General features: G+C 35.8%; 1 protein-coding gene and 1 long non-coding RNA gene across 2 annotated transcripts; both read left to right on the forward strand.

Annotated features, from left to right (window-relative positions):
• Positions 1-9,744: 9,744 nt before the first annotated feature.
• On the forward strand, positions 9,745-14,670 carry LOC137193484 (GTPase IMAP family member 9-like). Its single transcript, XM_067604702.1, has 2 exons — positions 9,745-9,772; positions 13,510-14,670. Exons 1-2 carry the CDS (start codon positions 9,745-9,747, stop codon positions 14,397-14,399), a joined length of 918 nt encoding a protein of 305 aa, XP_067460803.1. The 3' UTR covers positions 14,400-14,670.
• A 479-nt stretch (positions 14,671-15,149) lies between these two features.
• LOC137194678 (uncharacterized) lies at positions 15,150-16,961 on the forward strand. Its single transcript, XR_010931002.1, has 2 exons — positions 15,150-16,170; positions 16,304-16,961. It is a non-coding gene; the product is annotated as an uncharacterized lncRNA (long non-coding RNA).
• Positions 16,962-22,807: the final 5,846 nt, after the last annotated feature.

A 22,807-nucleotide genomic window follows, 5' to 3' on the forward strand; every position in this document is an offset into this window, starting at 1 on the left:
TGGGGAATCTTATTACTGCACTGTAGTTGTGCTGTAGTTGCAACTGTATCAGTGATATGCTATTATTTTGATCTATTTTATTTTATTGTATTTAAATTGATTTTATTTAGCTTTTACTGGTTTAAAATGTTATTTGAATGCTTCAACTTGTGTAAAGCACTCTTAGTCATAACTGTGTTTGAAAAGTTCAATATATACAAAAGTTATCTTATATGTGAAGTAACTTTTTTAACCATACAATATTTATTCCAGCTCTCCACTGTGGAGGAAAAAATGACATTAGAAGTGTACTGTTGGAAAAATACTATATTATTGTATTCATACTTTGATGATCATTAATCCAGTGTAGAAGTGTATTCAACTGATCAGTTTTGCCTTTAAAAGAACAAGATGCACTCTTGACCTTATCTAGAGCCTTTTATATGCTGTAACCACATTGTTCTGTTTTAAGTAAGATGTCAAGCACCTTGTTTGTGTTGATGAAATGAGTGTCTTGTTGGTTAATAAAGAAGAGTTAGAAAGGTTATCTTTCTTTCTTTCTCTTTCTCTTTTATTCATATAGCGCCAAATCAAAACGAAAGTCATCTCAGGGCACTTTTCACATAGAGCAGGTCTAGACCGTACTCTTGAATTTACAGAGACCCAACATTCCCCCATGAGCAAGCAGCGAGGAAAACTCCCATTTCACGGGATGAAACCTCAAGCAGAACCGGGCTCTAGATGGGCAGCCATCTGCCTTGACCGGTTGGGTTGAGAGAGAAAGAAGGAGGGAGGAGAAGAGGGGGGAGAGAGACACAGAGAAGCATAATAACAACAACAATAATAACAATAACAATGATATAATAGAGATATGACTAATAATAATAATAATAAAAATAATAATATTAATAATAATAATAATAACAGCAAGAGACGATGTCAAGGCAGGACACCTACAGGACGAAGCCACCATCCCTGCACCATCTCCACAGCCATGGCCCACAACTCGGATTCCGGATTTCCCTTTGAGATGAGAAAGCACAAAAACTCTACGGAAGAAGCGAAGTTAGTAACATGCATTGATGGTACATGAATACATACAGATGGAGAGGAGGAGGAGAAGAGAGGAACTCAGTGCATCATGGGAAGTTCCCCGGCAGTCTAGGCCTATAGCAGCACAACTAAAGGCTGATCCAAGGCGAGCCTGGCCGGCCCTAACTATAAGCTTTATCAAAAAGGAAAGTTTTAAGCCTACTCTTAAACATGGAGAGGGTGTCTGCCCCCCGGACCAAAACTTGAAGATTTACTTCCAGCCTAGAAATAAATGCGTGGACAAGTTTTTTTGCATCTTTTTGAGAAGGGATGTGCCTGATTTTTGCAATATTTCATAAGTGAAAAAAGACAGTCTTTGAAATGTGTTTTATGTGGGAGTTAAAGGACATATCGTGATCAAAGATAACAGATTCTTTACAGTGGAGCTGGTGGCCAGGGTAATGCCATGTAGAGAAGCTATATCATTAGATAATGTGTTTCTAAGGTGTTTAGGGCCAAGCACAATAACTTCAGTTTTATGTGAATTTAGCAGTAGAAAATTGCAGGTCATCCAGGTCTTTAAGTCCTTAAGGCATAATTTGAGTTTTGATAACTGATTGGTTTCATGTAGCTTCATTGCTAAATATTATCGGGTATCATCTGTATAACTGAAAATTTATGTGTTTCCGAATAATGTCACCTAAAGGAAGCATATATAGGAAGCATATATAAAGAATTCTAAAGAAGTGATCATTGGAAACAGGAAACAGGTGTTTCCAAACAGAGAAGTGTGACTGCTCGTAAGCTGCTCGTGTTGTGGGTTGTCTTGGGTGGAGGCTGAAAGTACAAAATGTTTGTGTGAACTGTTCAAGGGGCCCCTCTTCCTGCAGACCGCAGGGAGCCCGTATGCATATTCTTTAGTAATTTACTAAAAAGGCAGTTGGGCTGCAAAAGACTACTGTGTCTCTGGTACTTAGTTGCCTTTATCACCTGACTACACAAGCTGATGTCAGCTGCAACAACACCAGACCCTCCGTGTACAAAAATGAGTATCAGCTGCACTATAATAAAAAACTTGAAATATACATTTTTGTATATTCCGGGTCACTTTTCTCCAGGGTCACTCCAGCTCCTTTTGAGAACATTGTACTCAAGACTTCTCATCTGTTTTTTGGACCAGTCTTCCTGATCTTATTCAAATGCTCCTTCAACTGAGACTCAGTTAAAGCCCCTTGTTTCTTAACAATTCTCTAACATGTTAAAATCCTAATTTGCTCTCTCAGGAGAGCATGCAGTCCATGAGTGTTAGGGCAGGAATCAGAGACATGGGCACGTCTAGAGCTCGAGATTACAGTCGCTCTGAGCTCTGTTTCTCTGTCAGACAGTAACATCTCCTACAAGGCAGAGAGACCTCTAAATACACTGATAATAATATTAATTACTGTGGTTTAATATTATTGTTGTCTCCAGTGATTAGAGAACCTGATAGTTTGTAAACCTCACTCGCAGGTTGTGCTTCCACACATGCTTAAGGCCTTGTTAAAAACCTGATAACCTAAAGAGAAGGCAGGAGGCAGTCGTGGAAGTCTTGGTAACTCTTAGCCTCTTTGGCAATACTTGTGAACATGGCTTACGATCCTAAGCAGGGCCCAGATTGTCACATGTGTTAGACTTTGGAGTCCATCAGAACCAATTAACTATATCAATCTATCCACATATATATATATACACACATATATACATACACACACACACACACACACACACACACACACACACACACACATATATATATATATATATATATATATATATATTAAAGATGTCTGCGTCACAGACGAAGGTGGTGGTGATTTCCAGTTAAAAGCATGCTAGGACAGGCTCAGCTCAGAGGCCCAAAGCCACTAACATGCTGCAAAACCAGCAGGAAAAAGAAAACACATCACACTCTTTTCTGAAAAGAATTTTCCATTCCATCATAATTCAGCTTTGTATTTTATTCTTGATCCATTATTCATCTCATCATGCCGCATTAACTACAAGAGAGTTAAACATTTTCTTTGTTTATGAACATAATATTATACATTTCTGTACTTCCTTATTAAAGTGCATTTACACTTTTTCTGATAGTAGAAGCAGATTCATGATTTATGTCACAATTTCACTTCCAAGGTGCACGAAGACAGAAAAGTGTGAAGGGGTCACATTTGTAAACATATACACATACACATGTGTATGTGTATGTGTGTGTGTATATACAGTATATACAGCATGCTCAAATATACAGTAACAAATGAAATGTATAGGTCATTGCACGTTCTGTATTTTAGATTAAAATAGGTAGAAATAGTAGGTAGAAATAAGATGATATGCAAGACAGTACAGTATACATACAATATAGGATAAAGTTTGTATATATAGAACTTTTCAAACACAGAGACACTTGAAAGTGCTTCACACAAGTTGAAGAAATGCATTCAAACAACATTTAAAAACACTATAAAAGTTAAATAAAATCAACTTAAGCACAATTAAATAAAACAGACCAAAATAATAGCAGATCACTTATACGGTGATAGTACAACTACAGTCACTTTACACATACACATATAAATTCTCTCTCAGCTACACTTAGAAACAAGATGAGGTACTGAGTATGTTGTTGTGTCATGCTGAATGTAGCAGGAATGACAAGAACATATTTAATTAATTTATTTTTTTAAAAAACATCCCAGAAAAAGGGCACTCTCTCTCCAAGAGGCCAAACAGCAGGTGCTCAAGCCCCCTTTGAGGTCCATCTATGCATGTGCCTGGCTGACAGGAAGAGTGCAGCAGAACATGCATGTGGTTCAAAAAGAAAAAAAAAAAGGCTGCAGTAGCATGAAGCTTTGAGATCAAGTCAGAATCTCACAAACATCCAGCAGCAGACAGAGAAGAAGAACAACACAACTTCTAAATGTTCCTAACACTAGTGGTGTAAAAACTGCAGCTGAGAGAGTTTCCTCTAAGAAAGCATAAATCATGTAAAGAGATAAATGTTAAAACAGCCTCCTCTATTTTTTCACACCATGGTCACCTCTTCTTCAAAACTGTTTGGTTAAATCTTTCCAGAAGCCTGACAAATCAAATTTGCTTACTTCTTTGAAAGGCAAATTTAGATGTGGACATTGTGTGCAATGTAAGAATGAAATACAAATCATATACTTTTGGCCATGTAGAGTATTTTAGAAGCCCTTCATTTGCTTTTTTATCAGTAAAGTAACTACAGCTGTTGAGTGGATGGTGTGGAATAAAATTATAGGTATAATTAAATAAGCACACTCAAATACGTTTTGGAATTTTGGATATTATGTGTATGTTCATTCAAAATACATTTAACTTCTAAATTTACTTGGCTATTTGCGTATGTAAGCATTGCATTAGCTCACTTTATGTGTCATATCAGCAACTACAACAGTTAAAAGGGTCACCAGATAAATCTGAGGGGTTGTGAAATGATTTATGGGAGAGTAATGTAGTATAAAGCAATTTGAGAGGTCAGTAGACTAGAAAAGCCCTATATAAATGCATCTACTGACAGAGTGGTTCTAGGAATTTTTTTTTTTAACTGAGGTTTCCAGGGGTGGTAAAGGGATATCTAGACGTGGCCATAATGCTTTGCTAATGTGTACACACAGCACACAGAATTTTTAATGTGCATTAATATCCCACTAATAACAGGCTAAAACATAAATTAATAGGCTACATGCATACACATAATTGTTGATGGTCAGTCTTCTATTTTGCAGAACCTTCATAGTCAAATAGGCTAACATTAACAATGACAAATAAATAGGACAGCTTAATATTATCAAATTATTATCAAATTACGATGAAATTTCTGATGATGTATAAGAATGTTATGTTAAATTCTGGAAACCATTGGTGTCCTCTTGTTTCATTTATAAAGGAAGACTGATATGGTACTTTGCTCTCAACTGTGTTTATGGGTGTGGTTTGTTGCATGAAGATATATAGAGGCATCATGGCGGATAGACTGAAATTTACTTTCACTTCAGCAGCAGATCTGCTCTTCTCTCTTTAAAACAAAAATAAGCAGCAACATATTAAGAGGTAAGTCAATATATAACTATATTTATAATATTAATTTATCTAGTGGACTAAAACTTGGTGGTGACACAACAGTGACACTGGGCTCTTAAATTAAGAATGTATAGAAATAAGTGCGAAAATTATAATTTCTTTCAGATTTATGTCCAGCGGGTAGATGTATAAATGTGTATAAAAAAATTGATACAGCACTTCCTAAACTAAAGTAGTATTTATAAAAACAAAATGTAGACATTTTGTATACATGATTAATAAAAGAAATAAAGAAAATAATTCACATACTATTAAAAAATAAGATAGATGCACCCCTCATCGTCTCTTCTTTCTTTTGACTTGTACCGAGGTTTCATAAGCTTTATGCTCAGCCATGAGCTTCTTTATTGACACTTTTGCTTCCTCCTCTCTTATTTCTTTCTCCTACATTTGAGAGTGGCAGCAGTGAAACTCCACTGTGTTATGTTAGTGAGTGAATGTGAAAATGTGCCGACAGCCTGTACTGATGCAGTTGGGACCATTCTGGCTGAAGGAAGCAGAGTGACTTTTTTATCTGAGCTCTGTCTAGTGTGAGATTTTCCTCCAGTAGTACTGAAACAAGCATTTGAAATTAGCTGATCTTGTATCATCTCCAGATCACTAGCATGTAGTTGTTGAAGATCTTCTGCCACATACTAAGCAGTATTGGCGGATCAACAACACGAGGAAGTTGTAATTCATTTCTAAACTATTATTCAACATTTAATCACAGGATTTTATCCCTGTTTTTATTTCTTCATCAGTCCCTTGCCAGGAAGTATTTTCCTCACTGCTGATTTGCTCAACAGTTCTCCACACAAAAAGACTAAAGTGTCTTGGCAATATGATGGGTCAGTGTAATGGCCATCGGTTTTAATTATTTCATCTTTGATTGTGAGAAATCAAGGTTTTTGCCAGTTTTGGACAATAGTCTACCCATATTCCTCAGAGACCGTTACTATGGTGAAGACACCAGCTAAAGCTGTGACATAACATATATTCAGTATAGTACTGCAGATTGGTGGTTACAATCAGGAACAAAATACTGAGATAGATAGATAGATCTATCTACCTATTGGAGTCTATCTAGAATACAGATAGATAGATGCTTATGTTTTTTTTTCTTGGCTATTCTAGTCTATTGACCTGCATCCACATCATGTAAGGTTTGACAGTTTTATTATTCTTTTTAGTGTTTATAAGTTCAAGAGACTTAATATACTCATACATTCATAAATACATATAAAAACAGTGAAATTGGGGGACTTTGTTATTTTGCACTTACGTTTATGACATTTACCACATAGAATTCTATGTTATACTTATTATATACAAAGTAATAACATTTTTGCACTCAATCTTCATATAAAATTAGTTTTCCATAATATATAGTCTTCCATTGATGTCCAGAAAGTAACTGAATGTGTACAATGGTAAAAAAAAAAATTTGTTGTAGATTCTAGTTCATCATTTTTTTTCTGTATCTAAAATCTTGGAGAAACATAGATTTGTTGGATATATTGTGTAAGATTTATATGTGTACTTCTTTAATCTTACTGGAAATATAGAATTTAAATGGTAATAGCCATGCCTTTTGCCAATCAGTACCCATAAAAATGTTAACCCAGAAAGCTTTTTCTCTGGGGTGTATTTTTCCTTTTTTCATAAAATGTATTATGTATGTGTTTATTGTTGCATTTAGTATTCATAATGTCAATAGCATTTATCATCAAAAGGGGTTCTATCCTTAGTGCTTCTTAATAGTTCTTGAAAGTATTTAACAAGAAGGAATCTCTCATAAGTAAGCAATAAACCGTTAACATCAAAGAAATCACTTACATAAATAATACCTTTATCAACCCAATTTTGCTTAAAGATAGATTTCTTTCCAACAGCAATGTCTCCATTTCTCCATATGATGGTTTTGTGTGGGGAAAAGTTATATATATATATATATATATATATATATATCACATAATTTCCAAGCTAGGAGGGCCTGTTGATAAAATGTATAGTTTTCTATTGATAGAGAATCTTTGTTTGATTTCTCCGCTATTGCTGCCAATTGGCACGAAATGCACTCTGGGATATTTGGCTGTATACCTCAGCGTGAACAGTCTGCTAGTAATGGCGTTAATTTAGTACGCAGTATGTAGTACATACTCATTGAGTATGTAGTAGACAGTACGTTAGTATGTGATTTTGAACTCCTCAATGATTATCAATATGTTAAAAATTGCAGTAGATTAACAACTAATTTTCCTGCAGCAGTTTCTATGGTAACACATTGAAAAGTCTACATTAACCATGGAGGAAACTGGTCTCCTCTGGTTAGCCAATTACAAAACTTCGGCTTTCAAATTCAATTCTTTCCTGGAGAGCTGTAAAATCTTTTTTTATTGAAAGAACATTATCAAACAGTTACAAGTACATGGTTTTATGATACCAGCATTCATAGAAACCACCATAGCAGTGATAGAAAGCCTGCAGGAATCACTGTAATAAGTTCAATTTTTTTTTTTCAATTCAATTTTATTTATATAGCGCCAAATCACAACAAAAGTCATCTCAGGGCACTTTTCACGTAGAGTAGGTCTAGACCGTACTCTTTAATTTACAGAGACCCAACAATTCTCCCATGAGCACAAGTGGCGACAGTGGAAGGAGAAACACCCCTTAACGGGAAGAAACTTGTGCACAGTGCATTTACATATGGTTAACAGTGATAATGCTAATGCTAATTTCCACTAGCGCAAAACAGGCCTAAAACCATTCAAACAAAATGTACTCACCAGAAACACTGAACATCCAACTCCTTAGAGGGTCCTTTATCATAAACAAACACCCAAAAAGACTTTTTAGGCGACCAAAATGTTGGAATTAACTTTAATGAACTGAAAACACACTGTGAAATAACAGCAGCTACGCCTATACTCTGTGAATCTGGGGTTGTGCCATGGTTACGTTACGTAATCAGTGTTGTCACCAAGAAGACTTGAAACTAGCGATTGAGACCATATACTTATTAGGAAACGGTTTATTGAGATAATAGATCAAGTGAGATGTAGGGTCATTTTCTCATGGACTTCTACACAAATGGACTTCTTTTTACAGTCAGTGGAGTCGCCCCCTGCTGGCCATTAGAAAGAATGCTGGTTTAAGGCACTTCCGCATTAACTTCACTTTTCAGACCCGGAGCTACCTGCTTGGCTACAGCTAACATCGGTAGTGTACATGGCTTTTCCTCTTAGACTCTCTGACTCTCTACTTCTTCCCTACTTCTCTTACAATCTTACAGCAGTTTTTTATGCACTATCCACAGTCTTACAGAGCCGCCTACTGGTGAGGGAGTATAGTGGCTACGACAGTCCAAAGCATCAGGGGGCTCGACCTTCATTTATTTTTCAAAAAGAAAAAGGCAGGTGAGAAATTAGCTTGGATTTGATTCTTGACCAAACAAGTAAACACAGGTACAGATGTAATTACTTTGCTGGAGAAGAGAGGGGGTCATATGGGTCATGTAACTTCAAATAGCCCTGCTTGTAGTATATTGTGAGAAACATGAGAAAACCCTGCCTGAATAAACTCAGTCCACTGCATAAAATTCAAAGGTGTATTTACTCGTTACTTTAATACACAGTTATACAAAGATAATTGCAGTAGGGAGAGAGAAGGAAAATAACTGGATGAAATGGATCTATAGAATTAGAAATGTTACAGTTATGGTTATGAGACAATGTCCTTTGACAGGTGTACATGGGTGTGTGTGTGTATGAGTGTTGGTTGGTGGTGTGGGGGTAGGGGGGTGTTTCAATTGGACCTCCCCCAGTTGAAAATTTACAAATCACCTGTGCATGTACGCCACGGATGTTAGCTGTTGCTGAGTTCAGTGAAGTTGCTCAACAGTTGGTTTGTCTCCATCACTCACCAACATAACAGCTGTGTTTATGCAGATTAGGCAACACAGTGCTATACTGGTGCTTATTTTTGGAACAAAATTGTATTTGCGATAAAAATCCTTGGGGGTGGTTGTGGCTCAGAGCAGTTTGTCCACTGATCAGAAGGTTTGGCAGTTTGTCTCTGACATGTTTGTGTTCATGATTCAGGGTTAACCATGGAGATCCTTCTGCTTTTCATCTTCACCATCTTCATCTTCATGGCTCTATACATAAGGTAAAACTCTGAATTTCTATTGATTTAAACAGGCATTTTTCATTAAACTGATAAAAACTGTCAACTGTGAGCCTGCTCAAGGATCTGCGGCTGCAAATCAGTAACATCTTTTAAATCACTTCTCCAGTCTTATCTGTTTTATTATTATTGTTGGTTTTTATTGTTTTTTTTTAAATCTCATTTTATTTTTGGATGTTGTATTAAATTCCTCCATTTTGTATAATTTGTATCTTTTTGCTTTTATTATAGCCCTGAAGTTTTAATCCCCATTCAACCATGTAAAGCACATTATTGTTGTTGTTGTTGTTATGTAAATAAAGCAACCAATCCAAAAAAAAGTAATCTACACATTGTAATTAGCCATTAATAGCGTAACCTCTTGTCAATTTTATGTTTCCAGAAGGTTTTGTGCTTTTCGCGACAATCCAGTGGCTGTCAATGGATCTGCACCTGAAGGCCGCCGCAGGTAATGTTGGTTAACGTTTGATCTTTGGTACTAAAAACCAACCAGGTGATCTGGAACAAAGTCACTTTAACACTGAAAAGATACAGAGTGGATGTGTAAGGTGATCTGGGCTCGAATTAAACTTCACATCTTCAAAATTCAAATCTAATTTGAGTTATGAATCCTAAAAATTAGATCTTTAATCTGCCTTCAGTTTTTCAACATCTGTTTTTTTACTTCACATCTTAACAGATAATCAGTAAAAATTAACTGTTTCCTCTTTGTAGGTTTCCGTTGTTCATCGCGGCTGTTGCAGGGGCTGTTTTCACAATAATTATAACATTTATGTGTAAGTATCACATAGAATTAGACAATGGAAGTTCATCCTTCCGTGTCGAAGTGTCCTTTTGCAAGATACTGAACCCTAAATTGCTCCTGTGTGTGTGTGTGTGAGAGAGAGAGAGAGAGTGAGCAGCAGAAAAACATTGTAAAGCGCTTAATCTGCTCAGACTATCTCAAGTCCTTGCACATGCAGACACGGGGCAATTTTCATGGCTTCATTTGGCAGAGGCACACATACATCTCAAACAAGAAATACAGCTCAAAGTGCTTTACAACAAAGAAATTGCAAGCACCAAGCACTATACGTGAAAAGAGACATACAATTATCATTAACACATGTTAAAAACATTAATGTAACATAAGATGGAAAATAAAATACATTTGATAATAATAATAATAATAATCATAATCATAATCATAATCATAATAATTAATGCTGCAAGCAGTGATGAACGGGCCCTTGTACCTTGCGCACGTCAGAGGGAGCAGCAGCTGTGCTATTGCTACTGTAGATCTATTTACACGGCTCGTAATTTTCAGGATTGTCTGAAACTGTTTGAATGAGTAAAATATTATTTCTGCTGTGCAGTATGTGGTGCTGGATATGACTTATAAGAAAATGTGTATACATTTGATGAACTATTTAGGCCTCAATTCATGTTGCATGTAGGTAATACCATATAAGTGAAATGATAATGTAGCAATACATTTACCAGAGGGCAACTGACATTGATCTACATTATCATGAATACTGGACATTGCATGTAGGTCACTTACTGTGTTCACTCTGTGGCACTAGAGAACACACAATAATTATATTTCATGTTGCTGTATATCATGTTTAGACCACACCAGGTAAACTTCATGTAAATCAGATGATGTTCATCACATAAGGCTGACTTCCTGTTGTCAGTAGGTGGCGCTGTGACTGTGACTCAATATTGACATGTAGATGTGTTCATAGATTTAAAATGGCTGACTTCCAGCAGTGCACAAGTGCGAAGCAGAGAGCAAAAAAGAATTTCAGCCCTGTATCATGAAAGTCATTGCTAGTTAAAGGCTAAAGTGGAGAGATACGTTTTTAGCTTTCTTTTAAAATATCTAGCAAAACACATTAGACACTATTAGATCTTCCAGAATATCCTTTATATGAGATTGTACCAGACCATTTCGTTGCACTGCATTTAGGCAGTCAGCTTTGTCTGTGAAAGCCACAACTCAGTGGAATGTCCTACCAGATTATATGAAGAGCTGCTCTTCCATCAGTATGTTTAAAACCAAATTAAAAAGTCTGCTAAAAGCTACTCTGCTCTGTAAATACTGATTACTGATTATATCTCATGGTCTTCTCATGAACACAAATACTCTTGCTTTTAATTTTACACGCAATGTGGACATTGTGGGTGTATGTGATGTGCTATTGTGTGTATCTTTGTATTTTTTATTATGTGTCCTGTGTTTTTTTTGCTTTGTACTGTTTGTTATTGTGCTGTTATGTGTTTTAATTGTAAGGGACTGCAAATGAAAATTAGCTATAAGCTAACTCTGGTACAATACATCAAATGGTAACATTTATGTTTAACACTGTACATGGTCCCAATTAATAAATAAGACTCAAGTCTCTCATAGGAAACACAGTGAAACACCTTATTAGGGCCCGAGCACGAAAGTGCCAGGGACCAATATTATTTCCCCATTACATTGCATTTTTGAGGGTCTTAGGATGCTCGAAAACCCATGAAAATTGGCACACGTCAGAACTGGTGAAAATCCTGAAAATCAAAAGCTGTGTCAACCGACCTCCAGCAGTGATTCCACAGCTGCCGCTCCCTTTGAAGCGTGTAAGGTGCGAGGGCCCATTCATCGCTGCTTGCATCTTTAATTTATCATAGGTTTATCATAAGAAGCAAATCAACGTTATTTGTTAGGTATTTTTATATATTTCTCGAGAATCGAGAACAACTTCATACATTGAATACATTACATTGCACTTCCTCATTTCTCCAGCAATCCACCCGCCAGATATGAGGTAGATTGGATGAACAGCTCTCAAGATGAATGGAGGACAAACTTACATACATACATACAGACAGAGATTCCTTGCTTTATATAGAGAAGATTCATACATTTTAATTTCCCTTTAACAGAGTCACAAAAGTAGTCATTACAGGCATTTATTTATTTAATTATTTGCAAAAATCTCCTTTTATGAATTTGGGCCCCTGCTCCTCTAATATCCCTGCGCACCTAAAACCTGTAACTGAGTGTTTTCATAACAACCTATGGACCTGCATCAACATCCTATATACTGTAAACAAATAAAACATGTTTGTGAAAATATTTTTAAACAGGTTTAAGCAAAATCTTGTTCACTCTAAGCACAGCTGGCACAGCGTGGATACCTTCATTCATCATTTAAATATTTCAGCAAATCTGTTTATTTAAGGATATTGTATAAATTTAAAATCACAAACGTGGCACCAATGCTGATGTTCAGGAAAACTGCAAAATTGGTCACACACACATGGGGCATGTGCCAAGAATTAAGACTTGGCTCTGCACTTGCACTCTACTTCAGGAAAAAAGGGCCCAGTGACTTTAGTCTTTTTTGTTTTTGGTACTATTGAATCCATCGCACAGCTGAGGACTGTTTTAATTCTTGCATGAGTTATAGATTTTTATTGTTTTTCATGATTTGAGTTTAATAATCCAATCTATCCCTTTTATAACACTTCATCAGTGTTTTGTTTTCAGGGATATTTTAACATAAAGGTGAACACAGGTTTTTAATGTCTTTAACACACATTTAACATCTTACAGTACAATAAACCAGCAGTCATTATGTTAAAATAGCCAGTTTGCAGTTATGAGCCACAATTGAGCCATATTTAGACTCACTTTGTAGCAGTAAGTTTTATCAACCAAACCTTTTGCAGATCACAAATAATATACAGTATGTCCACATGAATCCACTGTGTTTTACACCTAGAGGAAGGACCATCAGTGTCTACAGTTTTCTCTGATATCATGAACATAAACACTGAAACTCCCACATTGTACATACAGAATAAGTTTGATGTGTTGATTAATGTTTTGGTACTAAAACCATAATGATTCAGACAACATCAAAGATCAAGTCAAAAATATTAAAATAGTAAAAATAATCCAGTATGGCTCTTAAAATTCTTAAATTGGGCCATTTTTAGAAGATAGAATTTCACATACATAAAAATAAGGATGAAAGAAAGAATTAAGAATCTTCAGCAACTGAGACACAAAACACTCATCTACCCCAAAACTGTGTACTGTAGTCACAACTTGAGGCTTTCCAACCATAGTTATCCATCCCTGATGTGAACTAATTGAACACATGTCATGAATACACATTGCATTAATTGTTTGTCCTTTTTTTTCAGTGTTTTGGTCTAAACCTTCCACAGCCTACAACAATGATGAGCTGATCAGGATTGTGTTGGTGGGGAAGACTGGAGTTGGGAAGAACGCCACAGGAAACACCATTCTGGGAAAAAAGCACTTTAAATCAGAATTCTTAGTTAAATCTTTGACACGACGCTGTGAAAAGGCTTATGGTGAGGTGGATGGACAAAAGGTTGCTGTTATTGACACTCCGGGCCTGTTTGACACCAGGAACACTGAAGAGGAAACAGTTAAAGATCTTGCCCAGAGCATTTCTTATGCTTCTCCTGGACCTCATATCTTCCTGGTCGTCATCAAACTGGACAGATTTACAGAGGAAGAAAAGCAGACAGTGCAGACGATTCAGAAAATCTTTGGTGAGGAAGCCGACAAATACAGCATGGTTCTCTTTACCCATGGTGACCTGCTCAAAGGGAAAACTATTGAGGAGTTCTTGAAGGGCAGCGAAGATCTGCAGGAACTTGTGGCCAAATGTAACGGCCAGTACCACGTGTTCAATAATGAGGCAAAGGATCGTTCTCAGGTCAGAAAGCTGCTCGATAAGATAAGAAATATAAATGAGCAGAATGGAGGAAGCTACTACACCACCGAAATGTTCCAAAAGGCAGAGAGAGCGATAGAAGAGGAGAAACAACGAATCCTGAAAGAGAAAGAAGAGGAAATACACAAAGAGATGGAGAAACTGATGAAGGAAATAGAGGAAAAGTATGAGCAACAGCTGAAGGAAATGAAGGATGAATTTGAGAGGAAGACTAAATTAATGGGAGAACGTGACAAAAAAATCCAAGACACAATGAAAAAATTGAAGGGAGAACAAGAAGATCAGGCCAGAGAGCAAGCCGAGAACAGCAAGTGGGCACTGACCTGATAAAGTCTTTTCTTCCAGACATTATCAAAATCATTTTAGAAATATTAAAGAAATCCATTTTTAGATTATATACATAGAAGATACACCAAAACAAATAAGCAGTCTCTCCCCGTGCATGCCAACCCACTTTCCAGCCTGTGCAAAATTAATTGAATTATATAACTAATAAGTAAACAATGTGTCTTCATATGAAAAAAAATAATGAAGATCTGTTCCAAGCAACAAGTACAACAAACAAAAGTTTGACACCCAGATGCTGTTTAAGAGAGATGAAGAGACAACAGTTAAAGATATTGCTCAGTAGGGGTGCGCAAAAAAATCGATTCACATAAGAATCGAGATTCTATCTCTGCCGATTCAAAATCGATTCATAAATTCCAAGAATGGATTCACATATTTCAGTCTTGCCACGACACTGTTTTCCGTTTTTTCCTGACATGAATTAGCTCGCTAAATCCCATAGATGGCACAATGACGCCGCCCCGGTCCCAAATCTGGGGGCAAGAAGGAAGTGAAGTGTGTGTCATGGAGAGGCCGCGAGCAATGGAGTACCTGAGAGAAAAACAAATACAACCTGGTCCATCGGCTATGAAGGCGAACATTTGGACATATTTGGGATTTTCTTATCTCGAAGGGAAGAAGGAGCTTAATGCCATTATCAAGCACTGCAACGCACTTGTGCAGGTTTGTGCCATTGTCGGCTTATTAACTTGTAACCGCTGTGAAACAGTCAGAAAATAACGTTTCACCAGCTTCCTCACTAACGTTACCAGCGTTCCCTCTCCTCATTCACTCTCTAGCTCGCTCGACCACTGCTTCTCTCTCTCTCGTCTTTTTGAAATGAGTCGGGAAGCCGTCAGCAAAGCCTAACTTTACTTTTAACGTTATCAAACGAAGAGAAATGTTCTCCCTTCTTCCTAGTAATGTTTTTGTCATATGGCAGCATTGTACAGCGTTACAGGTTGCGTTTCTCCAAAAGTTGATTCTGGTTCAACTTTCTCGCTGCGGCCCTGCAGCCCTCCACAACGCACAGGTCTGCTGCCAGCTGCTTATCTGAAGACGGGAATGAGACATTAATTTTCTCTCAATGAAAAACGTCTCCTTAAAGCTTATGACAAACTGCCAAAAACGAGCCAACAAGATGCAGCAGTGAAACAAGCGTTTAAGTAACACTTCTGTATTTTGAAAGTCAGTAAAATTCAGTAAATAGCGAAGGTGCCTGTTTCATTACTTTATATTCATGTAGTAAATGTACAAATATCAATTAGATGGTAATCTGCATGAGAAATTAAGAAAAAGAAACAATTTTCTTGTATGCACTTAGCAGCTAAATGTAGCAGGCAGCTATTGTTTGTTTGATTCTGTGAATTGAAGGAGGAATTTAAGTTATTTGAGGTTTTAACACTTAGCAGTTTATCTTTGCAATCATTTTTATTTTTGTATTAAGTATTCATTTGACCCTTGATCTCAGGGCCGCTTTGGTTTCCTGTTGACTAAGTGGACTAAAGGAACATAAATCTTACTCAGGTTGACATTGAGTAGTAAATGTTTACATTTGATTCAGTGTGATCTTTTTTATTTGAAACCTATGAAAGTGTCTACTGCAGGCAAATGGAAAGAGTAACTCAAAATATCAATCTAGAATCAAATTTATGAATGTATTGAATTGAGAACTGATTTTGAATTTCTTATGCTTCTCCTGGACCTCATACCTTCCTGGTAGTACAGCCAGTAATATGTGTTCATTAATGACTTTAAGGATCATTCTCAGGTCAAACAGCTGCTCAAGAAGATCAGAATGAAGCCACTACACCACCAAAATGTTCCAAAGAGCAGAGAGAGCAATCAAAGAGAAGAAACAACAAATCCTGAAAGAGAACGAGGAGCAAATGTTCAAAGAGCAGGAAGAACTGATGAAGGAAAGAGAGGAAAGTATTAACTGCTGAGGAAACAGAAGGCTGACAGAAAGAGAGAGAATAAGTTGATAAGTTAGAGGAAACACAAGAAAAAAACTGAAGGAACATCAAGAATTTTAAGCTAGAAGTCAAGAAGAGAAATTCAATAATTCAACTGGTAATTCAAATGATTCATGTCTGTTTATCTCTCGTTTTGCAAATCATCTATCAGCTAATAAAAAATGATCCAAACACAAGAACTCACCCACCTCCACACAGCGAGAGCAAATTAATGTGAAAGTGACATCTGCTGTTGTCGTAGAATTACTCAACAACTGTTTATCCATAAAATAAAGATGTATTCAAAGTAAAACAAGTAAAAGACTGTTGCTGATCGTAACATCTCACACAGGATAGAAAAAGTTCTCTCTTGCTGTCATTTGGTCCTGCAGGACTTTTATACCCAGAAAAAAGGAGGGAAAATACAAAAAAGTGAGAGAATTTAATATGTTCAATATGTTCACAAATACAGACACCAAATGTGATGAAGAACACAGAGAAGGTTTGGATCAGCAGCTACTCTGATTGCTTTTACACTTTTATAGCCAGCAGGTGGTCAGATGAGTCTCATGTATGATGAAGGGTCGGAAAGGAAACTGGAATAAAAGATTCAAAGATTCCAAAACATTTGAATCAAGAAAACAACAAAGACTTTCTGATCCTGGACTGAAAAAGCTTTAATTCACTGCTGTGACTTCTTGTAAATCTTCACATTCACTTTTTTCATTTTCTTGTTTGGTCTGATTTATAAATATAGAAGTTGGGTGTTAATCAATATTTTATTGTTGAGCATATTTTGTAACAATAGCAGATAATTCATGGTTGATAATTATTGTTTTATTACTGGATTTATTTCTGCAATACTAGTCTATATGTGTTATTAATCACACAAGATAATCAATAATTGTTCAGTTCTGCCACAGATGGTCAAGAATATGTTGATAAATTCCTCTTTAAAAAAATAAATGATGATTTTGTTTCTGAATGTTTGAGGTTGAGTCTATTTATTGATCAAAATGGATTCAAAGCTCTTGTGCAGTGTAAAGTATTTGAGGTATCAGAGATCACTGATGGTAGAAAACAGTGCAGGTTACAGTTAATTTATCAGATTTCGTTTTTTGCACACATATGCATATGAATTCTATTCATGAAGGATCCAGTTCTATTAATGTCTGATAGCTGAAATCAGTGATCATAAGACTAGTAAATATCTATCACTGTGGGGTTAAACATCATGTTACACATGATGTTTTATTTTACATCTTGTTGGAGATTCAAAGACAACATTTCAGTTGGGGCAGCCTGTGTTATTAAGTTATATGGTGCAAGAAACACCCTACACACTGAAAAATAGGGTTACCAGTATGTACCCAAAAGGGTACAAATGCTTGTCGTTGGGGGGGTACCCTTTTTAGAGACAATTGTGTACCCTTCATGACATAAAAGTACCTTTAAACTATAGTACAGCAATGTACCCATTGAAAGGGTATACTGCTGTACTCTGAAAGGGTACCACCTCAGTGACAAGCTATTTTGGACTTTAAGGAGACAAAAATGTACTAGAATTGTCCACACAATAATTGCTTCTTGACTGTTTATTGTCATCAATGAGAAGATCATCTTTCAAATAAAAATGACAGCATTTATGGTGTAATAAAAAGTTATTTCATTGCAAATATAGTGACACATAAGATGTATCCATGTCAGTGTATAAAATAACAAGAGTAAAGATTGCCTAAATGAGGCTTGTGGGCATGTACAAGTCCAATATGCTGTATCAGTTTTCTAAGGCAAGGCAACTTTCTTTGTATAGCACATTTCAACAACAACGCAATTCAAAGTGCTTTACATAGAGCATAAAAGGCATCAGGATACATATAAGAGCAAGACAAGTAAAAATACATTTAAATAAATGAAATGATGACAATAATAATAATAACAATAAATAATAATAGCTCTAAATACCTTAACTATAACTATACAACTACTACTACTACTACTAATAATAATAATAATAGTTATAACAATAATAGTTATAACAATAATAATAACGATTATAATAACAATTATAATTATTATCTATGAGATACATATGTATTTCAATGCTGCAGGTACCCTTAGGGTTGAAATTATACAAATTTGTTCTTTCTTTTGTTTTAAATCACTTTGTACCCTTTCTGTTAGTCAGAAGGTGCACTTCTGGCCTCTTAAAGACCAATATCGTACTTCTGAGGGAACATTCTTCAAAAGTGTATCTGTGAGTACAAACTGTTCTTGTCTTGTACCTCCATTTTTGAGTGTCTATATATCGTCAGTCAAAGTTAAAAACACAACAGTAAAACTTAACTTGTTTTTTGTGTCCTCACAGTAAACAATAAATCATAAATCAACATTAAAATATTAGAATGAACACACACAAACAACAGGTGAAAAAAACACAAAAGAAAGTGGAGTGGAAGTGGGCACACACACACACACTGACGCACGTCGTTTTCATTGTTTCCATTCAGTCTGCTTATGTAACATCAATGATCAGTGTCTTATCATCATTTGAGAAGATGATTTAATTTTCTTTATATTTTGATTATGATTAGTTTCATCATTAATAAAGTCAATTTCCTGAAGACTCAGCTACAAACTGAAACTTAAGTTCTGCACATTTTCAGTTTTTGACAATAACTGTTCTCTCATCATTCGCATCATTAATAACAAACTATCTATGAATCCTATTAAAAGACAAGTTCAGTTTTTCAAGTCTTAAAACAGCAGTCAGGTGTCCGTATGAACAGTGAAAGAGGTTTTCCTCGCTGTAATCATTCCTCCTGGTCATACTAGTTATTAAAAGATCCTTCAAATGTGCTTTCAATGTAAGTGATGGAGGACAAAATCCACAGTGTGTCCACACATTCATTTAAAGGTTGATGTGAAGCTTATATGAGGCTTCATCAGTCTGAGTTAGTCATATCAAGTGGATATCTGACACATTTACAGTCTTTTTAGCATCAAATTCCCTCTTTGTGTTTCCTCGGACAGTGTTTCCCTGTTGAGCTGCGGTGGAAGTATAGTAACAAAAAGAGGGACTGTGGCACTAAAAAGACTGTAACGTTGAAAGATATCTACTTGATTTGATTCATTTGGACGCTGAAGCTTCATATTAGCTTCAGATAAACTTTTAAGTACATTTTTGTACAGAAGGAGGACTGTGGATTTTGTCCCTCATCACTTACATTGTAAGTGCATTATGAAGGGATCTTCTAATGGTCAGTATGAACGGGAGGAATGATTACAGCAAGAAAAACATGTTTCAGTGTTCATTTGGACTCCTGACTGTTGTTTTGACCATTGAGCCTGTTAATCCAAAACATCTCTGTTTGGGAAAGATAGTTTGAAGAATCATCTTCTCTGATGAAGTCTACTTTTTTAAGGCCAAAAAAATGAAGGGAGGATGGTCGGCCATGTTTGGCCATTGCATAGTTCAGATTTCCTGTTTTGATGGCTGTGTAGTTTTTTCCACAATAGCAGGTCAACATGTAGACTATATTTGTGAAGATGCAGTTTATAAACTGGCCAATAGAAAACTTTTTACCTGTAATGGATGTTAAATCTCTTGCAATTGCAAGTATTATTACATTGCACACAATGTCTAAAGTTGCCCTTGAAAAAGCAAGAGATTTGTCAGGCTTCTGAAAGATTTAACCAAACAGTTTTGAAGAGGAGGAGACCTTCTGTTAGAGAATAGAGGAGGCTGTTGTAACATTTATCTTTTTATTTTAAGTCTTCTATGCTTTCCTAGAGGAAACTCTTTTCACTCAGTTTTTGTTTTCATCGCTTGTGTTGGAAATATTCTGATGTTTTATTGTTCTTCTCTGTCTGCTGTCTGATGTTTGTCAGATGCTAACTTGACCTCAAAGCCTCGTGCTGCTTCTGCTGCGTTGTTCTTTTTTTTCTGAACAACATGCACATTATGCTGCTGGACTCTTCCTGTCAGCAGTGAAGCTGCAAAAACCCAACAAACAAAACAAACATACATGTTAATGCTTTTCCATTGCTGTCAGTCTGGTTTATGTCAAAAGTAACAAAAAGAACAAGATGAAATTCCACCTTCATCATGACCGTTGTGATGATGATGATTTTAGATACACAAATCTTTCTGCAAACTGTCACATAATAACAAAATGATTAAAAAAGACAAATATAAACAGTCAGTGTGTTCATAATGAACAAACGTTCATTCATAAATGTGTTAAGTCATAAATACTAAATATAAACACTGTGTGTTGTGATAAAGGATGAATCAGAGAATAGACAAAAAAGACAAAACGAGAAGAGATGAAAAAATGAGAGATGAGGACAATCGTATGTAGAATATTTACATTTACACAACAGAAAATACTAAGAATGTGAAGGTAAAAGGACAAAGAAGTGGTGAAAAGAAAAGAAACAAAACAAATCTGGAGAACAAAATGTGTGAATATCAAAGGACGTCCTTCATTAAAGAGCTTATTGTCTTCATCAGAAACATTAATGCACAACTTCCACTGAAAATATGCAGTTTGAACCCTTATCAGAGCTCATCACTGTACTGCTCTGTTATCATTGCACTGTGACTTCTGACCTTTGACCTCAGACCCCCAAATGGAAGCTTATTCAACTGTTGACCTCAGCAGAGTCTAAAAAATCAATATTTACTCATTTAATCAATCAGCAAACTACTAATAACCTGGAAGTAAATGATAAAGGAATCTTGATTTTGTAGTTCCTGCAGTCACATGATGCTTCACAGTTTAAAGTGAAACTAATTTTAGATGATCACAAATGTCGATCGCCAGCAGTGATCTTACATAGTTCTCTTGTATGCATTTCATTTCCAGGAACAATTTTAGTGCAATATAAATATAATCATAGAAAAACTACTGAAGATATTTAGGGAACGGTGGTAGGAGGATATCTGGAATAAGACAAATCTTAGAGATTACACATATATCAAAGAAGATTCCTGCTCTGGGCCAGATATTAAATATAATTTAGAGAGTAGACAAAAGTCCTCATGTGTTTAGTTAAGAGCTGAAACTTTACTTGTGTCAGCTGAATCCTAAAGGGCAGTGTTTTTTGTGATCTTTGTATAGTTGAGGATGAATTTCATTTAGTGTTTCATTGCTCCAGTGACCTGATGAGTCCACTATTTGAGCAAATCCAGCTGAAGAATCCCGCTTGTTTTGGTTGTCTGAAACTTTTGAAAAAAGCATGAATATAAAGGCAGAGTATCCTTTTCATTTTTAACATGAGGTTGTGTACATTATGATCAATTGTGTGATCATCTTGGTTGTTGTTGATGTTGCTGTTGTCTAGTGTCTTGTAAGCAGGGCAAAAGTACTGACTTTGACCAGAGACCAAAAATAAGGTTTGTAATATGTTTTAAATATTAAAATGGGCTGCTAACTATTCCCAATGTGCAAACTGAACATGGAGAAGCAGCATTTAGTTACTGTGCAGCACAGAGCTGCAAGGAGGATATTGGACTCTAACTGCATACTGTTCAGGTCAAATTTGACCCATTTGTACACTTGAGAGCAATAAAAGCAGCTTCAACACTGTTACTTCAGCCTGACATTTTACGTGACCTGGAATATACAAAAATTGATATTTTACAACTTTTTTATTATAATGCAGCTGATATACATTTTTGTACATGGAGGGTTTTCTGGGTAAAATTTGACCCGTATTTATTCAAAAATCTTGTTGCATTCTTCACATTCATTGAAAATCATATTGGTTGATTTGTTCTCCTGTTTTATGTAACATCAAACCATAATACAGTGTGATTGTAATGCTTTTTCTCTATAAACAAATGTAAATGTACTGTAAAACCATAAAGCTCCATTAAGGATTAATCACCCATTTATTGATGACTGATGAGGTTTTTATGTATGAAATATAGATTTGTGGTTCAGTAGTTTGTGCTTTAAGCCACATCGAGCAACCACATCTTGAAGAAACAGTGAGTATATAAAATGTACTACACAAATGAACTTGCCTTTGATTAATTTTCCCTTCTGCCCTTTTTTTCCTAGTTGAATTTTGTAAATCTTATCACTGAATAAGTGATCTGCTATTATTTTATTCTATTTTATTTTATTCTACTTAAATTGAAGCACTTTGAGTCGTCTCTGTGTTTGAAAAGTTATATATATACAAACGTTATGTTATAATGTATGTATACTGTACTGTCTTGTGTATCATCTTATTTCTACCCACAAATTATATATATTTTTTATTTTAGACTAAAATACAAAATGTGCATTTTATACGACTAATAATAATAGCAATAATAGCAGGAGAAGATGTCGAGGCAGGACACCCGCAGGACAAAGCCACCATCCCCGCACCATCTCCGTGGCCATGGTCCACAACTTGGATTCTGTTTTTTCCTGTGAGACAAGAAAGCACAAAAAC

This window comes from Thunnus thynnus, chromosome 12, assembly GCF_963924715.1.
Source record: "Thunnus thynnus chromosome 12, fThuThy2.1, whole genome shotgun sequence".
Lineage (NCBI taxonomy): Eukaryota > Metazoa > Chordata > Actinopteri > Scombriformes > Scombridae > Thunnus > Thunnus thynnus.

Bases quoted from the DNA above. Each gene is read 5' to 3' on its own strand.
- LOC137193484 (XM_067604702.1), top strand. From the start codon at position 9,745: ATGGATCTGCACCTGAAGGCCGCCGCAG. The intron at 9,773-13,509 runs GTAATGTTGGTT...CTTTTTTTTCAG, and splicing joins GCACCTGAAGGCCGCCGCAG to TGTTTTGGTCTAAACCTTCC.